Raw genomic sequence first — 21,979 nt, 5'->3', positions numbered from 1 at the left:
AGGCTGTATAAGCAACTTTATGTGCCATGTGATAAATAGCCCCTCCAGTGCCAGTTTGGACCAGGAAAATAGTGCAGTTGGGAGCCTGAACCCCATCTTCCCCCATGGCCATGATCTAAACTGGAATGTCTGGAAAACCAGTTCTCTCACAGGTGATGCGCAACTGAGGGAAGTTAGGTTGGGGAAACTTAGACACACGTTTAAAGTTGTTGTGTTGTTTGGCCCTTATTCGTAAAACTACTGGTTTTTCCTTTTCTCAGGCATGCAAATCACTATGTTACAGAGCATTGCAGGAGAACCAGGTCAACAGACTTTTCAGTTTGACTGCTCTAACATCAGCAGCATTATAAAATTGTTTTTATATATTTTTCATATGTTCATATGCTAACCTTTTCTTTATTCACTACAAATACTCAAGTAACTTTTGTTGTGACTGTCTTTGCAATTCTTGAAAATTATAACCATAACACAAGGACAAAATAAAGATATCAGTGGAACAATTTATTCCTTTCACTAAATCAAAATGTAACAAATCCAGCTGAAGGACATTTTGTTTTTAGGGAACTGCCGAAAATGAAATCACCCAACATTCTCTGAAGGCAAATTAGCTCATACCTAACGACAACTGTCTGCTCCTTCTAGCTAATGTCAAGAAATAGTTTGGTTGGGAAGAGGATCTGCTACTTTTGATAGCAGAAAGTCAATCTGAACTATGTAGTAGCACAAAGATATGTATTATGGTGGTGGAAAGTGTCACCAAGTCATAGCTGACTAATGGCAACCATGTAGGGTTTTCAAGGCAAGAGATGTTCAGAAGTGGTTTGCCCTTGCCTGCCTCCACATGCACTGAGCAGGTTCTGAGAGAACTGTGGAGGAATGGTGAATTAAACCCAGTTCTCCAAATTAGAGTCCACTATTTTTAACCATTATACCATTCTAGCTCATATAGGTATTCTACCCACTCATAATTTAGCAGGGTTTGATATGAACTTTGCATGATATGGCAGTGATTCCAGATATGTGTTTTGAATAAGGGGGAGATAGAACTACAGAGCAGGTCATTTACTGTACAGACTTGCATAATACATCTATAAACATACTGTTTATATGTTTACATTTTCATCTGGTTTTAATTTATTTCAAATAGTTGTAGTTTGTATTGTTACGAAATGGGCTGCTTGTGATGCAACTTACTGTGTAATCTTAGAACCATGTGACATTTTATGGGACTAATGAGCTTCCAGCATGTCTGCTATATGATTCCAACAGTTAATATCACACAACTGGAGAGAGAAACAGAAGTGATTGTATAGGGCTGTCTCACCCTCCAATCTTAAGGTGTTTTCCGTAAGACCTGTGATGAATATGAGTAACTCATTGAGCAACACCCTGTTTTTTACAGGGGTCATTAATAATAATAGACACTATAAAAATGTTTGTGAAATAGTGCTCAACATACAATGGGTATATTCTTAAATGTTCATACAGTCAGACATGCAGATCAGATTCTTGGCTATTGGTAGTTTACCATATTGGCTACATCAGATGATATGCATTTAACTCAACCCAAATGACCATTTGTTCTGTGTATAAGAATTACAAGTCAACTAAATTTCACAATAGAAATCTGCTTACCAAGCATAATAGTATAACTCCACAGCCTACACAAGTATGTGGTATAGCCCATCCAACATCTTACTCCAAAGCGCATTTTTTTGGTAGCAAGTTTCAATTATCTTAGTGGAACTTGCCTTCAGCAAATAGCGCTGGAAATACAAATGGGAAAGTAGTTTTTCCTTTTTGAAATAATAATCTTTGCAGAGTTATCTCCAGAATTAAAGTTATACACAACAATGGTTCTGTGTATTCTACCCCAAGGATATCCATACATTTTCCTCTTTTGAACCACATCTGACCCTACTGATCCATATATTCTTTTAAGAGGAGAAGAACATCCAGGGCTTCAGGCAACAGGATTTGCCTCAACTATGAGATCCAAAAGTGACTGACTGAACACACTAGTATTATCCTGAGGTGGCTACTTTTAACAATGATAATGTAATATGTAATTCATTCCGAATATTTGAAATGTTTCCCTAAAATCAGAACAAGATGTTAATCTCACAGGCTTCATAATGACCATAAAGATCCTAGATTCCACCAGACAACAACTATGCAGAACTCTGACTGATGGGTTCTTGACAAGAAATAAATAAAACAAAAATTTAGAAACAGACCAAAGGACAATGTGATGAGAAAAACCAGAGTATTATCTAAACCCAGCAGGTAAAATATTCTGCACTTCAAACTAAAGTATATGTGCTGCTCTGTTACATGTAAGTTCAGTTACATTTTTTCGTTTAGAAAACATTATTTACTTCAATCACTGTAGTTGTTTTTTCTTTACCTTTATCAACTCTGTTAAATTCATCATGAGGCAAAGTGATCATGGAAGCTCACTGAGCATACTTTGTACATGATTGTAGCATGCCAAGGCTACTATCATCAGTGATTTTTTCAGCTATGATTTTATGGTCTCCTTCCTTGTATACTGTACACAGTTCAGTATACATATGTGAAAATAGGGCACGTTGTCCAAATGTTATATATTTGGAATTTCATCTGTCAAATGAGACAAATAGTGAAGCTTTTAAAAAGCTGCCCCAATTCCACTCAATTTATAAATAAATTAAATAGCACCAGATCCTGGGGATGGGGGACCTCACAGCTATGCTGGATTGCTTGAATAATCTGAATCCATTACCAATGTTAACTGTGGTATATTATGTTCTGGGTTACATGCATACTTTATATAAATGTTCACACTAGCAATAAAATACTTCTGTCTTAGACCCAAACCAATTTTTGCTCCATAAGATATCTATAAGTTACTCAATAATTTGGAGAAGTGCCAATTTTATGTCTGTAGAAGCATGTATCACAGATCTATATGACTGCTGTCCCTCTGGGACACCTGTGTAGGCAGTGAACAATATACATGTATTATTACAGTATTATTGAGCAAATTTGTTATTGAGCAAATTAAAGATAAAATGAATTCATTTCCTCTTTCAATAAACAGGTGTGCTTAGTTTAGTGTTAAAACTAATAAGGAAAAAAACACTGTGAAGGCTGATATAAAAAGCACAACTAAACTGGAATGGTTCCAAATGGTCCTCAGTAGTAGGTTCTTAATCAGTTAGGGGCAGAAGAAACTACAGAATGTTTTTTCTTGCCAAACCATTATGCTCACCTGATCTTGGATGTCCCCCTTAAATTCCACTGGGAATAAAGTAAAAGGGAGAAGGAAAGAAATTATTTCTAGGAGTTAAGAGTGATCAAAGAAAGAATGCAGCGATGGAAGTGGAAGGTAAGAGCAAATGAGAGAAAAATGGGGACCTTTCTGGAATCCACCAGTGGCAACACCCTCTGAATTCTAGAAATTGAATATAGCAGTCTTTCCAGCAGTCCTTTCTATTCTTTCAGCGTAACGTTGGTGGATTCCACACAGCAAATATACAACAGGTTGCAGACATTATGAAGGAAACTGTTTTCTTTTTTCCCGTTCACATGCGTACCGGGCAGGCAGCGATTGGAGCCCATGAAAACAATCTGGGTTGCTTTAGTGCCTTTGTATGGAGACACTTCTCTTTTTAAAAAAAATTCTGCAACACATGCTTAGCTGCGCAGGCATATAGAAATAAACCCCAGCAGCTATGCCAGTTGTCCCACAATCTGATCGGCTGCGTCTGCGAAGCTGCGCATGTGCAACATGCAATTTTTTTTAAAAAGACAAAGGGACCTCCTTGCAACAGCAGGGTAATAATGAATGTATTGCAGATTCTTCCTGACTGTGGATGGCACAGTGCAAGGGAGGGAAATAAAGCGCCTGCTGCCTGGTTGTTCATGCAGAAGCAGCTCTAATCCAGGATTCTACAGAAGAATGGCTTGTTTAGTGATTTTCAAAAATCCCAATTGGGGGAAATAAAATGGGGAAAACTTGTTTTGGGATGGGACCTTGTGAAGTCCCCCCACCCCGCCCCCGCAAGTGGTTTGTATTGCACTCTACACCCGTTACATTTGCCCTGTGCAGAATACACTATTGTGAAACATTCAGTGAAACACTGTTAGTATCATTTTTGCTGTAAGAAAAAATCTACATTGGTTCCGAGAGCATCTAAAAGTATCTCTTTGCCTTCAGCCTCTAAAACACTGCAATAAAATAACTTTGGGTATGAATAAAAGCCATCTGCAAGAAACACCTGGTGGTTGAAATTTAACAGGTTAATCCCAAGTCATTGTAAGAGGAAATCTGGCCAATATATTCTGGCTGGTAATCAAACGCCTGACAGTATAATTCAAACTGTTTATTCCTGTTACAGTAATTTGAGGAGAGGGTGTTTTACTATGCATTGCCTGGTCTATATATTTTGTCAATCTTTCTTCCCCTTTGAGAATGTACTGACCTTCAAACCCCTGTCACAAAACAGCTGTGATCAACTAATGTCTGCTGGTACACTGCCAGCTTCATACATTTCTTTTTTCAACTACTAACTTGATGCCTTTCTACTACAGACATGCAGCTTGATCTTCATAGGCTATAATAAGTTTACCACAAGACAAGTTTACCACAAATATCACATATAACACAATATAGAAACCCATGAGGTTTCTGAGAAGACAAAAGTTGTGTACTAGTTAATAATAATTACATCAATGAATATGTACATGAGCCCTGAGAAAGTGGTATCCTATAAGTAATCTGAGCCACTGACCAGAAATTAGCTACGATGTAATGTCAGTTTACAGGCATTTCCTGAATCAGGCTGGCAGTGTTTGAAAATGGCCACTTCAGCTGTGCTTTTAACAGCAATTTGACCTGCAGCAATTAGCAGCAAGCTGACAAGCTTCATGAGCTGATTCAAATAGCTATTGGAAGCACAAATGCAGGCTGGGCTATTTCTCCCCATGCCACTTGGTATCTCCGGGTAATAACAGTAACATCCATGTCTATAAAAGATAACTTCTTAAAAACCCTTAGTTGATTCCTCAGAGCTGTTTTATCTGTGAGCCTAGGCATGAATCAGATAAAAATTTTTGCTTCAGTTCATATTTAAAACTCTTTTTTGAAATAAATATTTAGTCTGGAATGTAAACTATTTTTTCAATATAAAATATATTCAAAGACATAAGTAACCATTCAGTTTAAAAAATACACATATGTACAAACCCATACAGCATATATATAAAACAGAAAAAAAGAAGCCAGGAAACTACAAATAGGCATATTCTAGCCCCACAGTTACTTTGCATGCACAGATATGGACATAGATAACACACCCCACCCATTTTTTGTCTTAAGCCATATTCTCCTTTAGGATCATTAACATATACTCATTCCGCAGGTAGAGGGGTAATTTCCATACCTATATTTCACAAGGAGGCATTTACCTTCCGTTCAGCTTCTTGAGTCCGTTTTGCAGAACTTTTTAGTCCAGTGAACAGCACATTCCACTTTCCTCAAATTCAAAGCCCTGTGGGAAATGTCTTGCTGACACTGAAGAGTTTCCACATCACTCTCTCACTGAGCCAATTACAGCAGCCGGTTTCTTAATCTGCTCTACACAGTCTGTTCTAAACTTCAGATCACAACCCTACATTCTGTTTCTTCTACACTGCACAGTGAAGACAGAAAAAGACTATTCAGGCTGTTCAGTTTAAAAGAGAAATATGTGGACTAGTCCACTGAATGGGAAAAATGGGGGTGAGAATAGGGATCCAGGTGAGGACAGTACCATTTGTTTGAGTCTTAGGTGTAGTAACTATGATAGAGCTGGTCTCAGCATTTCTCCACAGTAAAGTGTTGATTGAAATCAGTACCTTGGAAATTTTCAGTTAGCATGATAAAATGATACCTTGTAAACCAAGCATAACTGAGCACCAGTCTTTTAAGTATATCCAAAAGGGAAATTTAGTTTTTAATCAGTAGGTTTCAAGTAGCCCTTCACCTAGTAAATACTACAATTCACATAGAAGAGTCTTAAATTAATCATTGGGCTTTTGAAAAAAGTGTCCTTGATTCAGTTCTCTTGATTTGCTTCTTGGCAAACAGAGGTATAACATTATGTGGGAATGTCACATACCAGTAGCACAATTTACTAAGCAATGTATTCCTGTTTTTTTACTTGAATAAATCAGTGGCGAAGCCACCAGGGGATGAAGGGTGCACAACGCACCGGGCACACCAATTCTGGTCACGTGGGAGGCAGAAAAATCCCCCGGTGGCCCCCGCCTCCTTCTGCGGCGACCCCCGTCCCCCCACGGTGCACCCCCCATGGTGCACCCCCCCCACGGTGTACCCCCACTTACTTTTAGGAATGGAACATCCCAGAGAAGAAGCCTGCCTGTGTTGCCTGGGCCTAGTGGGAACTACATTTCCCAGGGGCTCCTGGGAAATGTAGTTTCCACCAGGCCCAGGCAACGCAGGCAGGCTTCTTCAGCCTGCTCCTTTCCTAAAAGTAAGTGGGGTGGGGTGCCGCAGGGGGATGCCGCGGGGGATGGGGGGGCGAAAAAACCAGAGTGTGCACTGGGCGCACTCTGGCCTTGCTACACCTCTGGAATGGATTGGCAATTAGACTTGTGAAGCTACCTAAATCAGAAAGGACTTTGTATTCTAATTTCAGCATTAAAAAAACCCTGCATTTGACCAATGTAAATTTTGCTGACATTCATCTCAGCTCCATGGCTAAATCAGCAATTTAACTGGGTTAGTAATTGGGTTGGGTTAATTGTAATTTTTGTCTTGGCTGTCGCAGTTATATTGGGATTTGACTTCTTTTCAGCAACTCCCGTACTAATTAGTCAAACTCTAGTGGGAACGGTGGTCAGACATGAAATTATGAAAACTGTGTAATACATATTTCTTGTACCCGAACACACACAGTAAAAGCTTTCCATGGATCTACTTAAGAAAGGCTACTAAGTTCAAAGGTGTGTTTCTCTGTAATTGTCTATTTGTCTTTGTAGAACCTTAAAGGTGACTTGTCTCCCTTTTTTTTAATGGGTGGAGAAATGTAAACTACAGTGCACATTGTCCTTGGCAAGAGTCAGACAACTTATAGCATCAGGGCTTTATCATTGTCCAATTAATGTATCTCCAACATCAACCTTAGAAATTGGCAGGATAACATAGTTTTCATAGCCAATCTCACACCTGATCTTTCTCGCCTAATGTAATAGCTATAAAGCCTATGTGACAACCAACTCCTCAAATATTTTCATTATTATGAGAACAGCAAGCATTTTCAACATGTCCTATTCTACTTATGAAAGAGTCCAGGCTATGTAGTGGAAGGATTCAGCTATCATTCTGCCACATGCCACTAGTTATCTATACTACACCTTTGGACTTCAATAAGCTTCCAAGGTGGTTAACAAAAGCTAATTTAAAGCAACTCGGCAATTGCAGACAACCAACAAAAATAGAAACATGAAAAGTCAAATACAGGAAACACTTCCAAATGCTTGCCTAACCAGTACAGATTTGGCCTAATGCCAAACTACTAGTACTCCATACTTCTCCCTGCTAGGGAAGATGCCCTATCCAAATGTGGCTACCCAACAGATTTATGGCAAGAGAGGCACTTGGATAAGGGTCTCAGAGGCATATTTTTATGTTTCTACATGTATTCAAAACTGACCATATATAATTTTATTTCAGATTTCCTCCTGGATGCAAATTTCTGAATTTTCATCTCTGAAATGCTGCTTATTTAGAAACGATGTGAACATTCAGTTTGACAGCATTTTACCATATATCAGACACAGTTTTCCCATTAGCCATGCAGTCTCCAACAAAGTGAAAAGTAGATGTTCTTTGGAATACATAAATAAGGTGAGAATGCAGCATGATAAGCATGCCAGTTCAAACTAGAGAAGAATTCAGATTCTTTGTCTAAAGGACTAGTGCTGCCCCCTTGTGTGTTTATGCCTGGATGCTACAAGTTTTATACTATTTAACATTTCTTCATTAAAACTTATGGAAAACTATACAAAGCTTTAAAGAGTATACAAAGCGAAAAAACGTTGGATACAAAAATGTGAAGAAAATGTAGGTATGAATCGAAGGGGGAGTCTTTGGGATAAAGAAATTAAATTTACTGAATGCCAAATGTTTAGAGAAAATTGGTATAAAATGTTTTTTGGACAGTATGTTATAGAAAAAGAAGAAGAATTTGGATTTAAATCCCACCTTTCTCTCCTGTAAGGAGACTCAAGGTGGCCTACAAGCTCCTTTTCCTTCCTCTCTCCACAACAAATACCTTGTGAAGTAGGTGGGGCTGAGAGAGGTCAGAAGAACTGTGACTAGCCCAAGGTCCCCCAGCAGAAATGTAGGAGTGTGGAAACACATCTGGTTCACCAGATAAGCCTCTGCTGCTCAGGTGGAGCAATCAAACCTAGTTCTCCAGATTAGAATCCACCTGCTCTTAACCACTACACCACACTGGCTCACCTCTTATACCCAAAGATATTGTTGAAACTAACAATGATTATAATGGAAAATGCTGGAAATGTCAACATACAGATGCAACCTTTTATCATATGTGGTGGATGTAAAACAGCAAGGAAATATTGGATAATGATTCATGATGAAAGTACAAAAGATAATGAAAGTTAAGTTTGCTGTAGATCCTAAAAGCATGTTGTTAAATGTTTTGCCAGTCAATATGCCAAACTGTATAATAAGCTGTTGGTGACTGAATAAGAATATGGTGACTGCAGCTAGAGTTGAATTTGTATGAAGACATAAAACACAGCAGCCTCCAGATCTTACAAAACAGATGAACTAACTAATAGAATATGCAACAGTGGTGAAGATATATATAACAATATAACAGATCACCTACAGAATTTAGAAAGAAATGGCGTGTCTTTTTGGACTATACAGATTCAGATCTGGGACAATGAGTGGCAAAAATGGTAATTTGGATAAGAAAAATGTTATCTTTTTAGAGCTTTTTAGGTTTGAATATTTTAAACAGAATCTCTGATGATGTAAGTTTTAGATGTTGACAGATGCAAGCAAGCTCCACGCACCACTTTTTTCCTATAACAATGCTCATTTTTTATTCTTTATAAAATAAAAACATTAAAATGTATCTGTCAAAAAATGTTCATAGCACATAGCCTGCTGTAAAGCATCCAACAAGTTACTTCCAGCAAGAAACTCTCACAGTAAGAGAAAAACGATTCATTGTTTGGGTTCCTGAAAGTATGGCATGGTAGCTACTTTGCTCTTTTATTTATTCATATATTCTAGAGGGATATTGCTTATTTACTTCAATGAATATTAAGATGTTGACAGTGCCATCCTAAACTGACTGATTTCAAAGGCGTTAGAAGTGTATAACTCTGCCTAGGATTGCAGTGTTAGTCATCAGGGGATCTAGCTTCTCACTTTGGACAGGGCATAGCTGGTATTGACTCCCACTCTTAAGAATCTGGGTGTGAAAGGATGCCTTCTTTCGTTGGAGGTCCCGGTCACAAATACAGCTAGGATGGGGTTTTTTTCTCTGACCACCAAGCCCAGCAGCTAGCCCCCTATTTGTCTCACACTGACCTGGCCACAGTGATCCATGCAATGCTCATCTCTAGACTGGATGACTGTAACTGGTAGTGCAGATCCTGACAGAAACCAAATGGAGGACACATATACAGTCAGTGGTCTGCCAGCTGCACTGGGTCCAGATCTGAGTACTGGATCAAGTTCCGGATTTTAGTACTTACTTTCAAAGCCCTAAACAGAGTGGGACCTTTGTATCTATGGGAATGTCTCTCCTGCTATAACCACCAGAGAGCTTTACGCTCCTCAGAAAACAACTTGCTAGTGGTCCCTGGCCCCAGAACTATCCACCTGTCCTCAACCAGAGTCATGGCCTTTTCGGCTCTGGCCTCAACCTGGTGGAATGCTCTGCTTAATGAGACCTATGCCTATGGAACTTAACTCAATTCCACAAGAGCTGTAAGAAAGATGTTCCATCAGGCATATGGTTGAGGCAACAATGGGTCAGAGTCTAGGGTGGGCATACTCTTTAACAGCCACTTTTCTCCAGAACACTGATGAGAACCTCATATAATACCTTTAGCCATCTCTCCAGCCTTTGACCCACTCTCTAGCCCTTGATCCACTCTTTCTCAGGTGTGGCCTGACCAGTCCTATTTAGCCTTCTTGGGGTCTGCCTAACAAAGGATCTTAAGGCAGATCCACCCCAGCCTCCTGCAGTGCTCAACCCAGATAGATGGGGATCCAGCCATTCTTACCCTCATTGGCCAATGGCCTTTTGTGACCCTTCCCACTGCCACATTTGCTTGGCCAAGGTTACAAAATACCTATCCACTGGTCTGTGCTGCTCCAGGAAAAAGCCAGCATAGCCTGTCTATGTATTCTTCCAGGCTTTCTCCCTGACTCCTGCCCAAGGCTCCCCAGTATGAATGCCCCAGTTTAGGCATGTGCCAATCTCACCCAGTCTGTTTCTAGTGCCTGTCTCTCCTATTTTTTCCTCCTTCCAAGCTGCTTCTGTCAGCTCTGCGAAGGCCAGATGTGTTACTGTAGCTTTGCAGGCCATCCCCAGGATACAAGGGGAATGTAGGGGAGGGGCCTCTAGACTTGCTAGTGTGACAGCCCAGCCCAACCTTAAAATGGCCAGGACATGTGGAGGAGAGGCTGATGATCCTACCAGTGTTGTAACCCTCCAGTCCGGTCCTGGGACATCTGGGGAGTGCTGAGGAACGGTCACTGTTCCTGCCGACATCATGACCCACCAGGGTGGCCCCAGGATAGCCAGAGAGTGCAAGGGGAGGGCATCGCCAGCTCTAGACAAGGGTCCTTCGGGTATCCTAGTTTCAGACCATTCGGGTTTTTAAGGGCTGTTATCAGCCACTAAGTTCTACAGTGCCACCAATTTCCATAGGACTAACTTAGAGAAACTGCAACACAACAACAAAACTAGTCATAAGGCTGTTATGATGATTAAATCATTGCCAAGGAGCAGAAGAACACACTAAAAGGTTAACAAATGTAAAAAAAACCTTCTGGGTCCTTCTGGTACATTTTAATTTTAAATCCAATCATAGTATTTTTCTCAGGTTACATTTCCTCAGTACAATTTCTTTTGAGGAAAATAAGAATACCTATAAAGAATACCTGTGATCCCTGCCCCAAATAATTAAGGTACAGTATTACAGAAAACATGTAGTTTGAAGAGGAAATAACAGATGGGTTTGTCCAAAGTTATTCAGTGTTACTTCTACTACCAAACAAATCATGTGCTACCTTTGCTCCTTAAAAAAAATCACTGCTACCAAGGAATGAACATTGCTTACCTCTAGGACTTTCCCAGTAATGAACTGGTGACATGCTTCACATTTGACACCAAAGAGAACCTGATAGTCCTTTTCACAGTAAGGTGAACCATCTCTGAAAGTAATCCACAAGACAAATTTAGTTTCTTCAACATTCAACAATCATATTTTTGTACGAGCAATGTCCTCAAGCACTGTGAGATATCTTTGTCTGGACACAATATGGTACTGCAAGCACCCAACCCTCCCAGGATTATATTATGCTCTTGGAAGAGTTTTTTCTTGCTGGGCAAGGGGACTAATTCAACTGTTATCTGCACATGGAGGAAAATCAAGATTCATGGCTTAGTATACATCAGTGAGATCCTGCCATAAGATATTTCTGGAGCCATCACGAATTTTAAAATAGCATAATTAATACACATTTTAAGAAGAAAAATTAAATTATAGTGACTTACTTGCTGATGTATTCTCCAGTCAACACTTTGGCACAGGCCTTACATTTGAAGCATCCCAAATGCCACTGCCTATCCAAGGCTAGTAATGCTTGTCCATTTTTTATATCTCTTCCACAGCCTGCACAATCTGTAAATGAATTAATACATATTGATCAGGTTACTGAATTATATTGACCTACATTTACTATCAACTATATTGCTTACCAGGTGTGCTCATTACGAAGCAATATACAATTTTCCTACAGAACAAGAGCAAGAATTTAGAAGAGCACTAATTTAGAAGAGAACCTGATGGAATGGTGTACATCATAGCCCATAGATGGTGTGTTGATCTTAATTACTCTCTTCCTTTAAGATTTTCTTCACCAACGTACCTTTGAAGGTATCTCTGAATACCAGTTGCTGAGGAGCAACGAGAAGTCCTCCTGGGGTATCTGACTGGATACTGTAGGGCAGTGATGGCAAACCTTTTCGAGACCGAGTGCCCAAATTGCAACTCAAAACCCACTTATTTATCACAAAGTGCCAACACGGCAATTTAACCTGAATATTGAGATTTTAGTTTAGAAAAAACGATTGGCTCCAAGGCGTGCATTACTCGGGAGTAAGCTTGGTGAAACAATCATGCAACGCTTTGAACAGGTCATGCCCAGTGACCCAGGCCAGCCTATATGTGTGTGGGGGGGTGGGCTCTGAGTGCCACCTCTGGCACGCGTGCCAGAGGTTCGCCACCACTGCTGTAGGGAAAACTGGATGGTGTACTGAATTAAACCACTGGAATGACCCAGCAGAGTTCTTTTTATGTTACATGTCAGAAGATTATTTTCTCCATGAAGCGACGGAGGGCTTTGCATCCTACTGATTCAGTTTTTTAATGAATCAGTTTTTTTAAAAGCCACTAAATGTAGTCTTGTCCTCAAGGTGGAAGTCTGAGAAATAAAGTAAAACAAGGCCTGTTTTCTTCCAGCTTCATCAGAATGCTAGCTAATGTTTTTCAGTTCTGCATATAGATCGATCGGGTATCTAATAAGGAACTTTCCTCCTGGAGAAACAGTAGTGATGATCATCCTACATTTTATCTCACACTCATCTCACAAGTATTCCATCAACACTTCTATCCTGTAGATGGCAGCAACATTCACAACGTGTCATAAAAAGCTGGCAGGTAGAATATTTTCTAACCTAGAAGACAGATAAAACCACCAACTTTATTATTTTCTTCTTCTGAATAAGTCCAGAAAGTGTATGTTAAAATAAAAATAGTAAGTCAAGTGAGAAGAAAATACATGGCCAGTTCAGCAATTGGAGTGAAGGATGATTTTCCCTGATATTGTGGAATTACTTTACTGAAAGAAAGGTAAGTATTAGAACTGTGACTGGATCTACTTTCTCCCTCGCGTGTGACCTTCCTTGAGAATATTTTGATAAAAATTGTGCAAAAGACCACAAAAATTGTTCTCATAATGGTGGATCTAAAAACAAGAGAACTGTCTAGACTAAAAAAGGGGGTTGATGCCACCAGAAATAAGGAGAAAAGGGTCACTTTTGACCTATTTAAAGGTTATGTTGGGATTGTGCAGCTCACAGGGAGAAAAAACGATACAGGACAGGGCTGCATTGAGGAGAGGAAACTGTCAAGATCACCCTTTCTCTCTCTTATGCCTGTGGGAAAGCGGGTAGAACACAGCTCCAGGTACAGATAGCCAATTGAAAGTCTAAAGAAGTACTGCAAATTCTGATAGATTGTTAATTATGTAATACACTCAGTATAAAAATGTCCTATTCCCCCTCCTTTTCCACCTGAGTGGGGCCATCAGGGGGCCCCAAGGCTGCCAGGTGAATTCTCAACTCGGCCCCCTTGCAGATCTATTCCCTTTCTTCCCTTTCGACTCCAGCCACAACATTCCTTATCTTTTCCCCACCCCTCCCTTCCCTATGTTGCTTAGCTTTCTCCCTCCTTCTCCCACAGATCAGGAAGGCGGCCAGACAATGGTCATTGTTGGGCAGGTGAGTGGGCACTGAGCAGGAGGTGAGAGAGTGAGTAGGCAGCCAGGCAATTGAAAAGTAAGTGGATGGAAGGCCGTGTGCAGGGCTGGAGCTGGAGGAAATAAGCAGTAGCATGGCACAACCTCAACAGGAACAGCCTGCCTGGGCTGGACAGGGTAAGAGAATTACAATGATTGCGCATGATTGCTTAAAGCAAGCCTAAGGGGTGTGAATAATTCAGCATTAGATTGCCTTGCATGGCTTGCACAGAAACATTCATTCCTTGAAGAGTGACGAGTCCAGCTTATCAATCTTGGACAAGGCACCCAGAGCAAAAATAAAAATCCTTGACCAGGAGGGTGTACCTTGTGCTTTTCTTGATGGCTCAACAAATTTGCAGAAGCACTACCCCCCCCTCTCTCTCACACACACACAACCTGTTTCCTCAGAGGCAGAAATAGGACAAGTGTTAGCACTGCACACAGCTCCTTTCTGGTTGCATCCACACAGGTTTGGATATTGCATTATCTTTGTATTATAGCAATCCCTTGTCTTCTAGATTGGCTTGTTTACACTACAAAATCTTCCACTCCAGTTCCCAAGGGAAAAACTATCCTCTGTCTTCAGTCTGGTTGGGGGGGGGGGAGCAATTTCAGCGCTTGCTCAGGGCGCCATTTCCTCTAGATACACCCATGGACTTATCCTATTCTTGCTACAATATGAAAACGACCCATTGGATACTCACCGTGAAGGGGTCTTCTCCTGGGGGAAGGAATCCATCTTGCTGGGTTATTTCCTAACCCACTTCTGGAGGCAGGATCTACTTTTTTCTTTTCTTACAACTTCCTGTGAGACTCCGACTTTGGCAGTATACCAACTGGTCGAAGCATGAAAGACGAAAATATAATCAACAAGTGCTCCACAACATAACATTTAACAAACACGCATAACTGAACATCCAACTGGAACTTGTATAGCTATGTTCGTATCCTATATTCTGGCGCTATCTCCAGGAACGGTAGTGGAGCACGGGTGGATATTACTCCTCAGGCTGATGGATTCCTTCCAGGAGAAGACCCTTCACCGTGAGTATCCAATGGCTCTCCTGAGGAGGAATCCATCTTGTTGGGATCTTCTAGCAGTATCCTGTAGGGAGGGTCACCCAAATCCTTCATTCTTCACCAAACACCAACTCTGCTGCTCTCCAGGCATTTAGCTTGTAGGGTGTTTGATCTATGAGGACTGAGATGACCATATTGGCGTTTTGCAAATGTCTTCTATGGAAACTCTGTTCAAAAGTAGCGTTGGCAGACGCACAAGAACGAATTGAATGAGCCAGATGCCCTCGTTGGTAGGTTGGTGGTTTATACCGATGATGCACTTCTTCAGGGTTGCAGATATAGCAGCTGAGGACATCCTATTCCAAGTTAGTGACAGATTAATAAAACAGACTATCACATTGTCTAATGTCCTGTGTCCGATGATAAATGCCTTGACTGCTCTGGGCGGTTCAGATTGTGCCATTGCATGCTCGGGTGGATGTGGTTGTTGACAAAAGGCTGGCAGAATGATTTCCTGACGAAGTGAAAGTCTGAACTAGCCTTTGGCTTGGGGCATTGATTCCGCACCAACTCCGTCTGGATGGAAAGTACACAAGTTAGTTCACTGAAAGTGCTCCTTAGCTCCGACACTACGGACGTGTAGAATCGCCACCCTCGCAATAAGACTTTCATTCTGAGCCAACGTAAGTGGATAGACTGTACAGGTTCAAAGGGGATTTAGTTAAGGCATTGAGTACAGAATGGTTTCAGGACGGAACCTGTGTAAGGTTGGTGGTTGGTTCGCCGCACCCTTTGAGGAACCCGACTGGCTACCGGTGACGAAGCCGCCATCCCGATCGGTTCCCAGACGTTGATAATGCTGCCATCTGTCGCCTGAGTTAGCTCGAATCCGCGTGAAGCCTGACTCAAATCCATCTTGCAAAATTTAGGATGGTGGCCACCGCCGGGTTGATTGGGTCGATGTTTTTCCTCCCATCAACGGCCTTCCACGATGTATTGTACATATACCGCACAGTTGATGGATCTGCTGGAAGCCAACAGGGTATTGAGTTACCTGTTCAGAATATCCTTACGTCTCAATACTTCTTCAGCCACGGTCAAAATGGAACCACTGTGGCTGAGGATGTAGAAGCGTCCCCGAGCCAGTAGGTCTGGGATCATTGGTAATTTGATTGAGGTTGAACGGCGAGGTCCTGAATCACCGAACCAGGCCTGGGCCGTTAGCGCATTAGGATCACCTGTGCCTGTTCCATCATGACCCCGCGAGGAATCTAAGGTGGGAATGCGACAGTAGTACCTCTGGCCATGGAGCTGTTAATGCATTCGTGTCTATGGCCCGTAGCTGATCGCAGGTGAACCGAGACATAAACTTCGCAGCTGCGCCACAGTTTCGTTGCTGCAAAGAGGTCTATCTGAGGTTCGCCAGACGCTGTGTTACCATCTGAAACACTTGTCTGTTCAAGGTCCATTCCGCCTTCAGTAACAGTTCGCTTCCATCAGCCAGTCGCTTGCATCGCTCAACTTCCCTGAAATTCCGTTCTGGATCGTCTTTCAGGTGTCTCTGCCCATTGTAGGGATCGGTAGGACTTCCTCGATGCAGCTGTGTGATCTGGACCGCTGATATATACCTTGGCTGCCATATTGTCCGTCCAACACACATGTTGACCGGTGACTTCTTGTTGGAAGTGTTGAGCCGCCGTAAGATGGCTCTGATTTCCAGCACATTGATTAGAGGTACTTCTTTCTAATCAGGTTCAAATGTGATTCCAGGTCGCCTCAACCCGCAGACTCTTCATGCCTGAGAACATCTGTAGCCGGTGGAGCAACAGGTAAGACTTCCTTGGCAGAGGTTCCTTCTGAACGCCCACCAACGAGGGTTGAGTTCGAGGTTCCAGTTCATACGCGACAAGTCTGTCCTTCTTCAACATGATGTCTCTGGTAAGGTTGTTGTAACACCCTGGTAGTCGTCTCCACTGGATCATCTCCATCGCGGAATGAAGAGTCCCAGTAGGCTGGCTAACTTCAGAAGCGGTTGGCGCATCGCTCTGTAGTACCGTTAAGGTGGCCTTCTGATCTTGACGATTGCTCGTCATGAACAGTGCATTTTTTGTTGGAGTCTATGACCGCCTTGTGACTCATCCTGGTGTCGGTGTGTCATGGAGTTTTTTCAGCGGTTGATCTGGAACCGATGAGATTCCAGTACCTGCACGACACTTTGAGGTTCATTGTCGCCTGCATCTTGATGAGGAGCTTAATTGGGTAGATCGTCCAAATACACGATGGCACGCGAACCCCTCGCTGTCAACAGGATGATAAAATAATGAATTTTCGAAAAAAACTCGCGCGGACGCCAGCCCCAATGGTAACGCCATCTTATTACCGGAAGTGTTGAGTGGATTGCTAACCTTAGGGAACCTTCTGTGCTTCTCGATGGATAGGTACGCAGGTAGGCCTCCCTTTAGGTCCTCATAGTGATATAGTAAAGCTCTGTCAGGCCTCCGAGATTTGTCTTTAGGTTCCAGCATCCTGAACCTGGGCGGAGTTTCAATAAACTTGTTTTACTTATTGGAGGTTTCAGGATAGGTCTCAGGTCCGCTCTTTTTTGGGGACCGCGGAAGAAATGCGGTAGCAGGTCCCTGACGCATCAGCCCCTCAGAGTGCGCAGTCTTCTATTGTTTTTGATGCGGCAATGTCGAACTGCTTGATCCAGCCCGAGCATTCTTTGTCTTAAAGCTGCCGCCGATGGTAAGGAAGCGCAATTTGCAACTGAAGGAATTCGATGCTGTAACCCACCGAATGACCTCCGGTCCGTTATTCACGCGATCGCCTGCTGCCAGGCTATTAGAGAAAGAGGCCAGGCGACCGACCGGACTGTCGGGTAGTCATGCTCTGTTGGCTTCTCCGGATCTGTTGAACTTGTTCTCTGAAGTCCTGCGAAAGATCCCCCCCCGCTACCTAAAGACTGGTTGGACTGCCAGGACGTTGCTGCTGCTGCTGCCATGATGAACGCCTGTCCCTGGAATATCTTGGCAAGGTTCTCTGTCTCGAAGCGAGTTTTGAGAATGAGTACGATAGTTTGACCTAACCATCTTTGGCATGGACTTTTTTTATCTCTAGACTCCACTAGATATGCTCTTAATCTTCCAAACAGCATGTCCCCTCAAGAATGAGTGTTCGCCACCATCTTAGAGTGCAGGTCGGCCATCCAGGGCTCTAAGCCAGGCATTGCTCTTTAGCAACCACTGAGGAGGCCATGGATCGAAGCTATCATGGTCAAGGCATCCCCGGGTGAGTCGCTAAAATGAAGCCCCTACACTATTCTTCTAACCCATCTCTGATGCCAGGCTCCTCTGGCGGCACCATTCTCAGCAGGCGCCATTCATACTATGTTGGGTCTCTAGCTATAATGGAGGAGGGTTTTGAGTGCTCGCTGCTGTTTCGCTGACCTCCTAAGAGCCACCTCTGATCTTTTATCCAGCTGATCCTTAGCCTCCCATCCTTGGAAAACCAGGTCGGTGGATTGCGTAAGCCTGTAACTGGTGAATCTACCAGGGAACTCCTCGAACTCTTTGTTGAAAAATTCTGGTCATGTACAGTTTTTAAAAGATCGCTGGGAAACCCTGCTTGCTGCTGATTGCTCCATTCTTTTCAGGATTTTGTCTTCGCATGGCTGGCACAGGGGCAGGTGGAACGCTCTGTTCCTCCTGAAAAAAGTCTTATTTCCTGTAGGATCACCCCTGATGGCAAATCAGTACTGCCCCTCCTGGGTCTTTAATTCTTCAGGATCCTGCAGATCCGTTGCCACGTAAGTAGGAATGGAAGGTCCTCCACTTTAAAGAACCTTGGTGTCTGATCTGGGATATCAATAGGGACCTCCTCTGAGTCAGAGAAGCTGCCATACCGTCACATCCTTCCCAAAACTTCTTTCCTCCCCAGGAAGGCAGTGGGTCTCCAGGGTGATCTTTAGTCTTCGAGGTTCCTCCAGTGGGGATCTGGACCTAGTTCTAGGGGGTGACAGGATCGACCAGACATTGATTGGCTGCAGGGAATTGCTGAACATTAGACATGACATTTTGCATGTCAGTAGTCATTAAGCTCACAAAAATCCTCCGGGAAATTCCCTGCCACCCCTGAGCCCATAGAGGGCCTGGGGCATTGTTCCTTTCGAGAATAAAATCTGCCTCGGTCAGCCTGGAAGCGGCGCTGAAATGGCGGATTGATTTTCTTCGCTGCTTCTAGCTGCTGCGTTGTTGTTTCTGTCGCCAAGGCCGCTGCCGACGCCCCAGCTGGCGTTCGTGATCTACCCTCCGCCGCCATCCGGCGCTTCGTCCTCTGGTTCTACCTGGTCGTAGACTTCAGTCCTCCAAATAACTCCAGCCTGGCCAGCCGGGCAGTTGGTAGCGCAATCGCCAGCAGTTCTCGTCATTATGCTGCCTCCGAAAAGTTGCTCACTTGTCAGCCACAGGCGGCTTCCGGATGTTTTCCGGCCCTTTGGCGCCCTAGTACCTCGGCCGGCTCCTGGTGAACGCGAGCGCATGGGGAAAATGGTCATCATGATGCTCCTCGAGGAAGCGGAACTACACTCAACTGAGACGCTAACTCCCTGCAGACACACACCAACACAAACCACACCACTAAACGCGCTACTGACACCAAGGGCACACAAGAGACAGAGAAAAGACAGAAAAAGGCCAGAATCTAAGAATTCTACTCTGAAGCGAGGAGCCTCGAAGAGATCCGTGCACTCCTTTAGCTAGGCAGGAACAAATACTGCCAAAGTCGGAGTCTCACAGGAAGTTGTAAGAAAGAAAAGTAATCCTTGCCTCCCGAAGTGGGTTAGAAATCTGTGCAAGATGGATTCCTCCTCCAGGAGAAAATCTATTAATACAATTCCCATAATACCAATTATATATATTTTACTTTGAGAATTTGACAATGTGCTTCAGTGTTTCACACCTAGATTTATGGTCTCTACTCATGTTTAGATCTTAGATACTTTGTTCTGCCACTATATCTGGTGACAATAATGCAAAGCTTGTCAGAAAAGTAGCAGTAGTGAATAAATGTCCAAAAAAGTTTTCTTTTTTCTTATTTTGCTAAGAGCAAAACACATCCTTGCCAGCAGCTACAGAAGAACCTTGCCATCAAAAGTGGGAAGTTATGTACAATATGAGACCCAGTGTCTCTATGGGAACAGGCATCACCTTCTAGTATAGTAATTACCAGAGGCAAGATTTCGCCTATTTTGGTTGTTTAAAAATTCCTCGATTTGTGTCTTTCAAACAGAACAAACAAAGGAGTGCTATAATATAGTTGGCATAATATGCCTGTTAATTTGTGAAAGGTCTTGTGCAAAAGGAGAGTGATTTTCTAGAGAGGAAGAGTTTGGATTTATACCCCACTTGTATTAACTGTAAGGAGTCTCAAAGCAGCTTACAAACTCCTTCCCTTCCTCTCCCCACAACAGACACCTTGTGAGGTAGGTGGGAATGAAAGAGTTTTGAGAGAACTGCTACTAGCCCAAGGTCATCCAGCAGTCTTCATGCGTAGGAACAAGGAAACAAATACAGTTCACCAAACAATCCGCTAATTTGGAGGGGGTTGGAATCCACCCCTATTCTGAACATTAGAGTCCACCTGCTCTTAACCACTGCATCACGCTGGCTCACCATTTTTTACAAATTCCCTGTAAGCTGAATTTTCCAAAGCTGCATCCTATATATCCCAAAAGAGTCCTTGACCTTTGAGACCAGCTTGTCAGCATAAGGGGGGGGGGGGGCGGCTTCAGTAGAAAAGGAGATGGGAAAAAGAGAAGTTCTCTGATGCATTTTTATCCAATAGATCCAGTCCTATCACTGTAAAAAAATTCTTGAAGGTCTGCCTAAAGAGCACTTCTATCTCAAAACTGTAGCTCAATCAACAAAAACAGTTTAGAACTTCCTAAGAGTATTTATATGTGAATATCACTGAGTACCTTTTCATAGTGTGATAGTCTGTTGATAGCAACAGAGCGTTCTCTGGCTTTCATGAAGCCACACATTTAGGGAGCTGCACTGGAAACATGAAGAACTCCTAAGTGCATTTCAACATGTCTGTTTGATAGTGCTGCAGGAAACATATCTAAGCAAGATTTTTTGGGGAAAGGCAACTTTCTCAGTGCAACCAATCTGAATTCCCTTGACTATTTTCTCTGTATCATAACAGCACTTTAACAGAAGAATGTAAACAAATGCTAAACAGTGGTACTCGAGACTGGAGATATATCATTCCAAAAAGGAGTTTGAGGGCCAGGTCGCAAAATGGAGAGCAGTTTCATTATTGCTTGGGGATCTAATCTGCCAGTTGCAGTTTTGTCTGCAATAATCTGATTTTTATATTTTAAGATCTATTTTGACATATTCAATCTGGCATGCACCATAAGCAAATGTCATGCTTCATACCATCACTATCATTACTAGTTTTCTAGACAGTATTCTTATAATATGTATCATGCAGATGCTTTATTTCAATCTGTTCTTTCACTTTGCCTGAAACTAACCAAACACACTAAAGCCAACTAAAATTGAGTCACAAACAAATTCTCTGCGTAAAATTTTAATGAGGAACACAATATTCCCTGAGGAAAGAATGTGAATAAATACAATATAGAAGAGAAATATTTATTTATTTCCATTATAATATCCCTAGAAGTATCAGCAACAAGAGACACAGATGTCAATTTGCTGAATGGTTTTAGATTGTATACTGCAAAAATTGGCATAGCGAAAATCCCTTCCTCTCTCTTAGATATATATATATAGATGTTGAACAAATAGGGGCAGAAGCAGAGAAGCTTGGGTGGTCTGTTGCCGCGTCACCCTTAAGAACAAACCAAGTAATATTTCACAGGAACAACCTTGACAGGAATATTTGTGATAGCTACTTTGCTCCCTTCATGAACATCTTAAAATCAATCATTTCTCCTTTTGGTTGAAGCGAGCAGACTCAAGTTAAGTCCAGTGAAAACAGAGGTTCCCTGGCTTGGTCAGGGGGAGAGACCTATGGATTTCCAGCTGCCAACCCTAGACCAGGGGTAGGGAACCTGCGGCTCTCCAGATGTTCAGGAACTACAAT

At 42.4% G+C, this 21,979-nt stretch overlaps 1 protein-coding gene across 10 annotated transcripts in view; it reads right to left on the bottom strand.

The window, feature by feature from the left end:
- Positions 1 to 21,979, bottom strand: part of ABLIM1 (actin binding LIM protein 1) — a 230,724-nt gene that overhangs the window by 81,634 nt on the left and 127,111 nt on the right. For all 10 annotated transcript variants that reach the window (XM_048505966.1, XM_048505962.1, XM_048505969.1 and 7 more), the window contains exons 5-6: positions 11,820 to 11,946; positions 11,383 to 11,476 (exon numbers count right to left, since the gene is read on the bottom strand). In XM_048505966.1, coding sequence (XP_048361923.1) covers positions 11,383 to 11,476; positions 11,820 to 11,946 — 221 coding nt within the window. The remainder of the gene's footprint in view (positions 1 to 11,382; positions 11,477 to 11,819; positions 11,947 to 21,979) is intronic.

The sequence above is a fragment of the Sphaerodactylus townsendi genome, linkage group LG08, assembly GCF_021028975.2.
Source record: "Sphaerodactylus townsendi isolate TG3544 linkage group LG08, MPM_Stown_v2.3, whole genome shotgun sequence".
NCBI lineage: Eukaryota > Metazoa > Chordata > Lepidosauria > Squamata > Sphaerodactylidae > Sphaerodactylus > Sphaerodactylus townsendi.
Note: the sequence above shows the minus strand (reverse complement) of the source record. Positions and strands in the feature narration are given on the sequence as shown.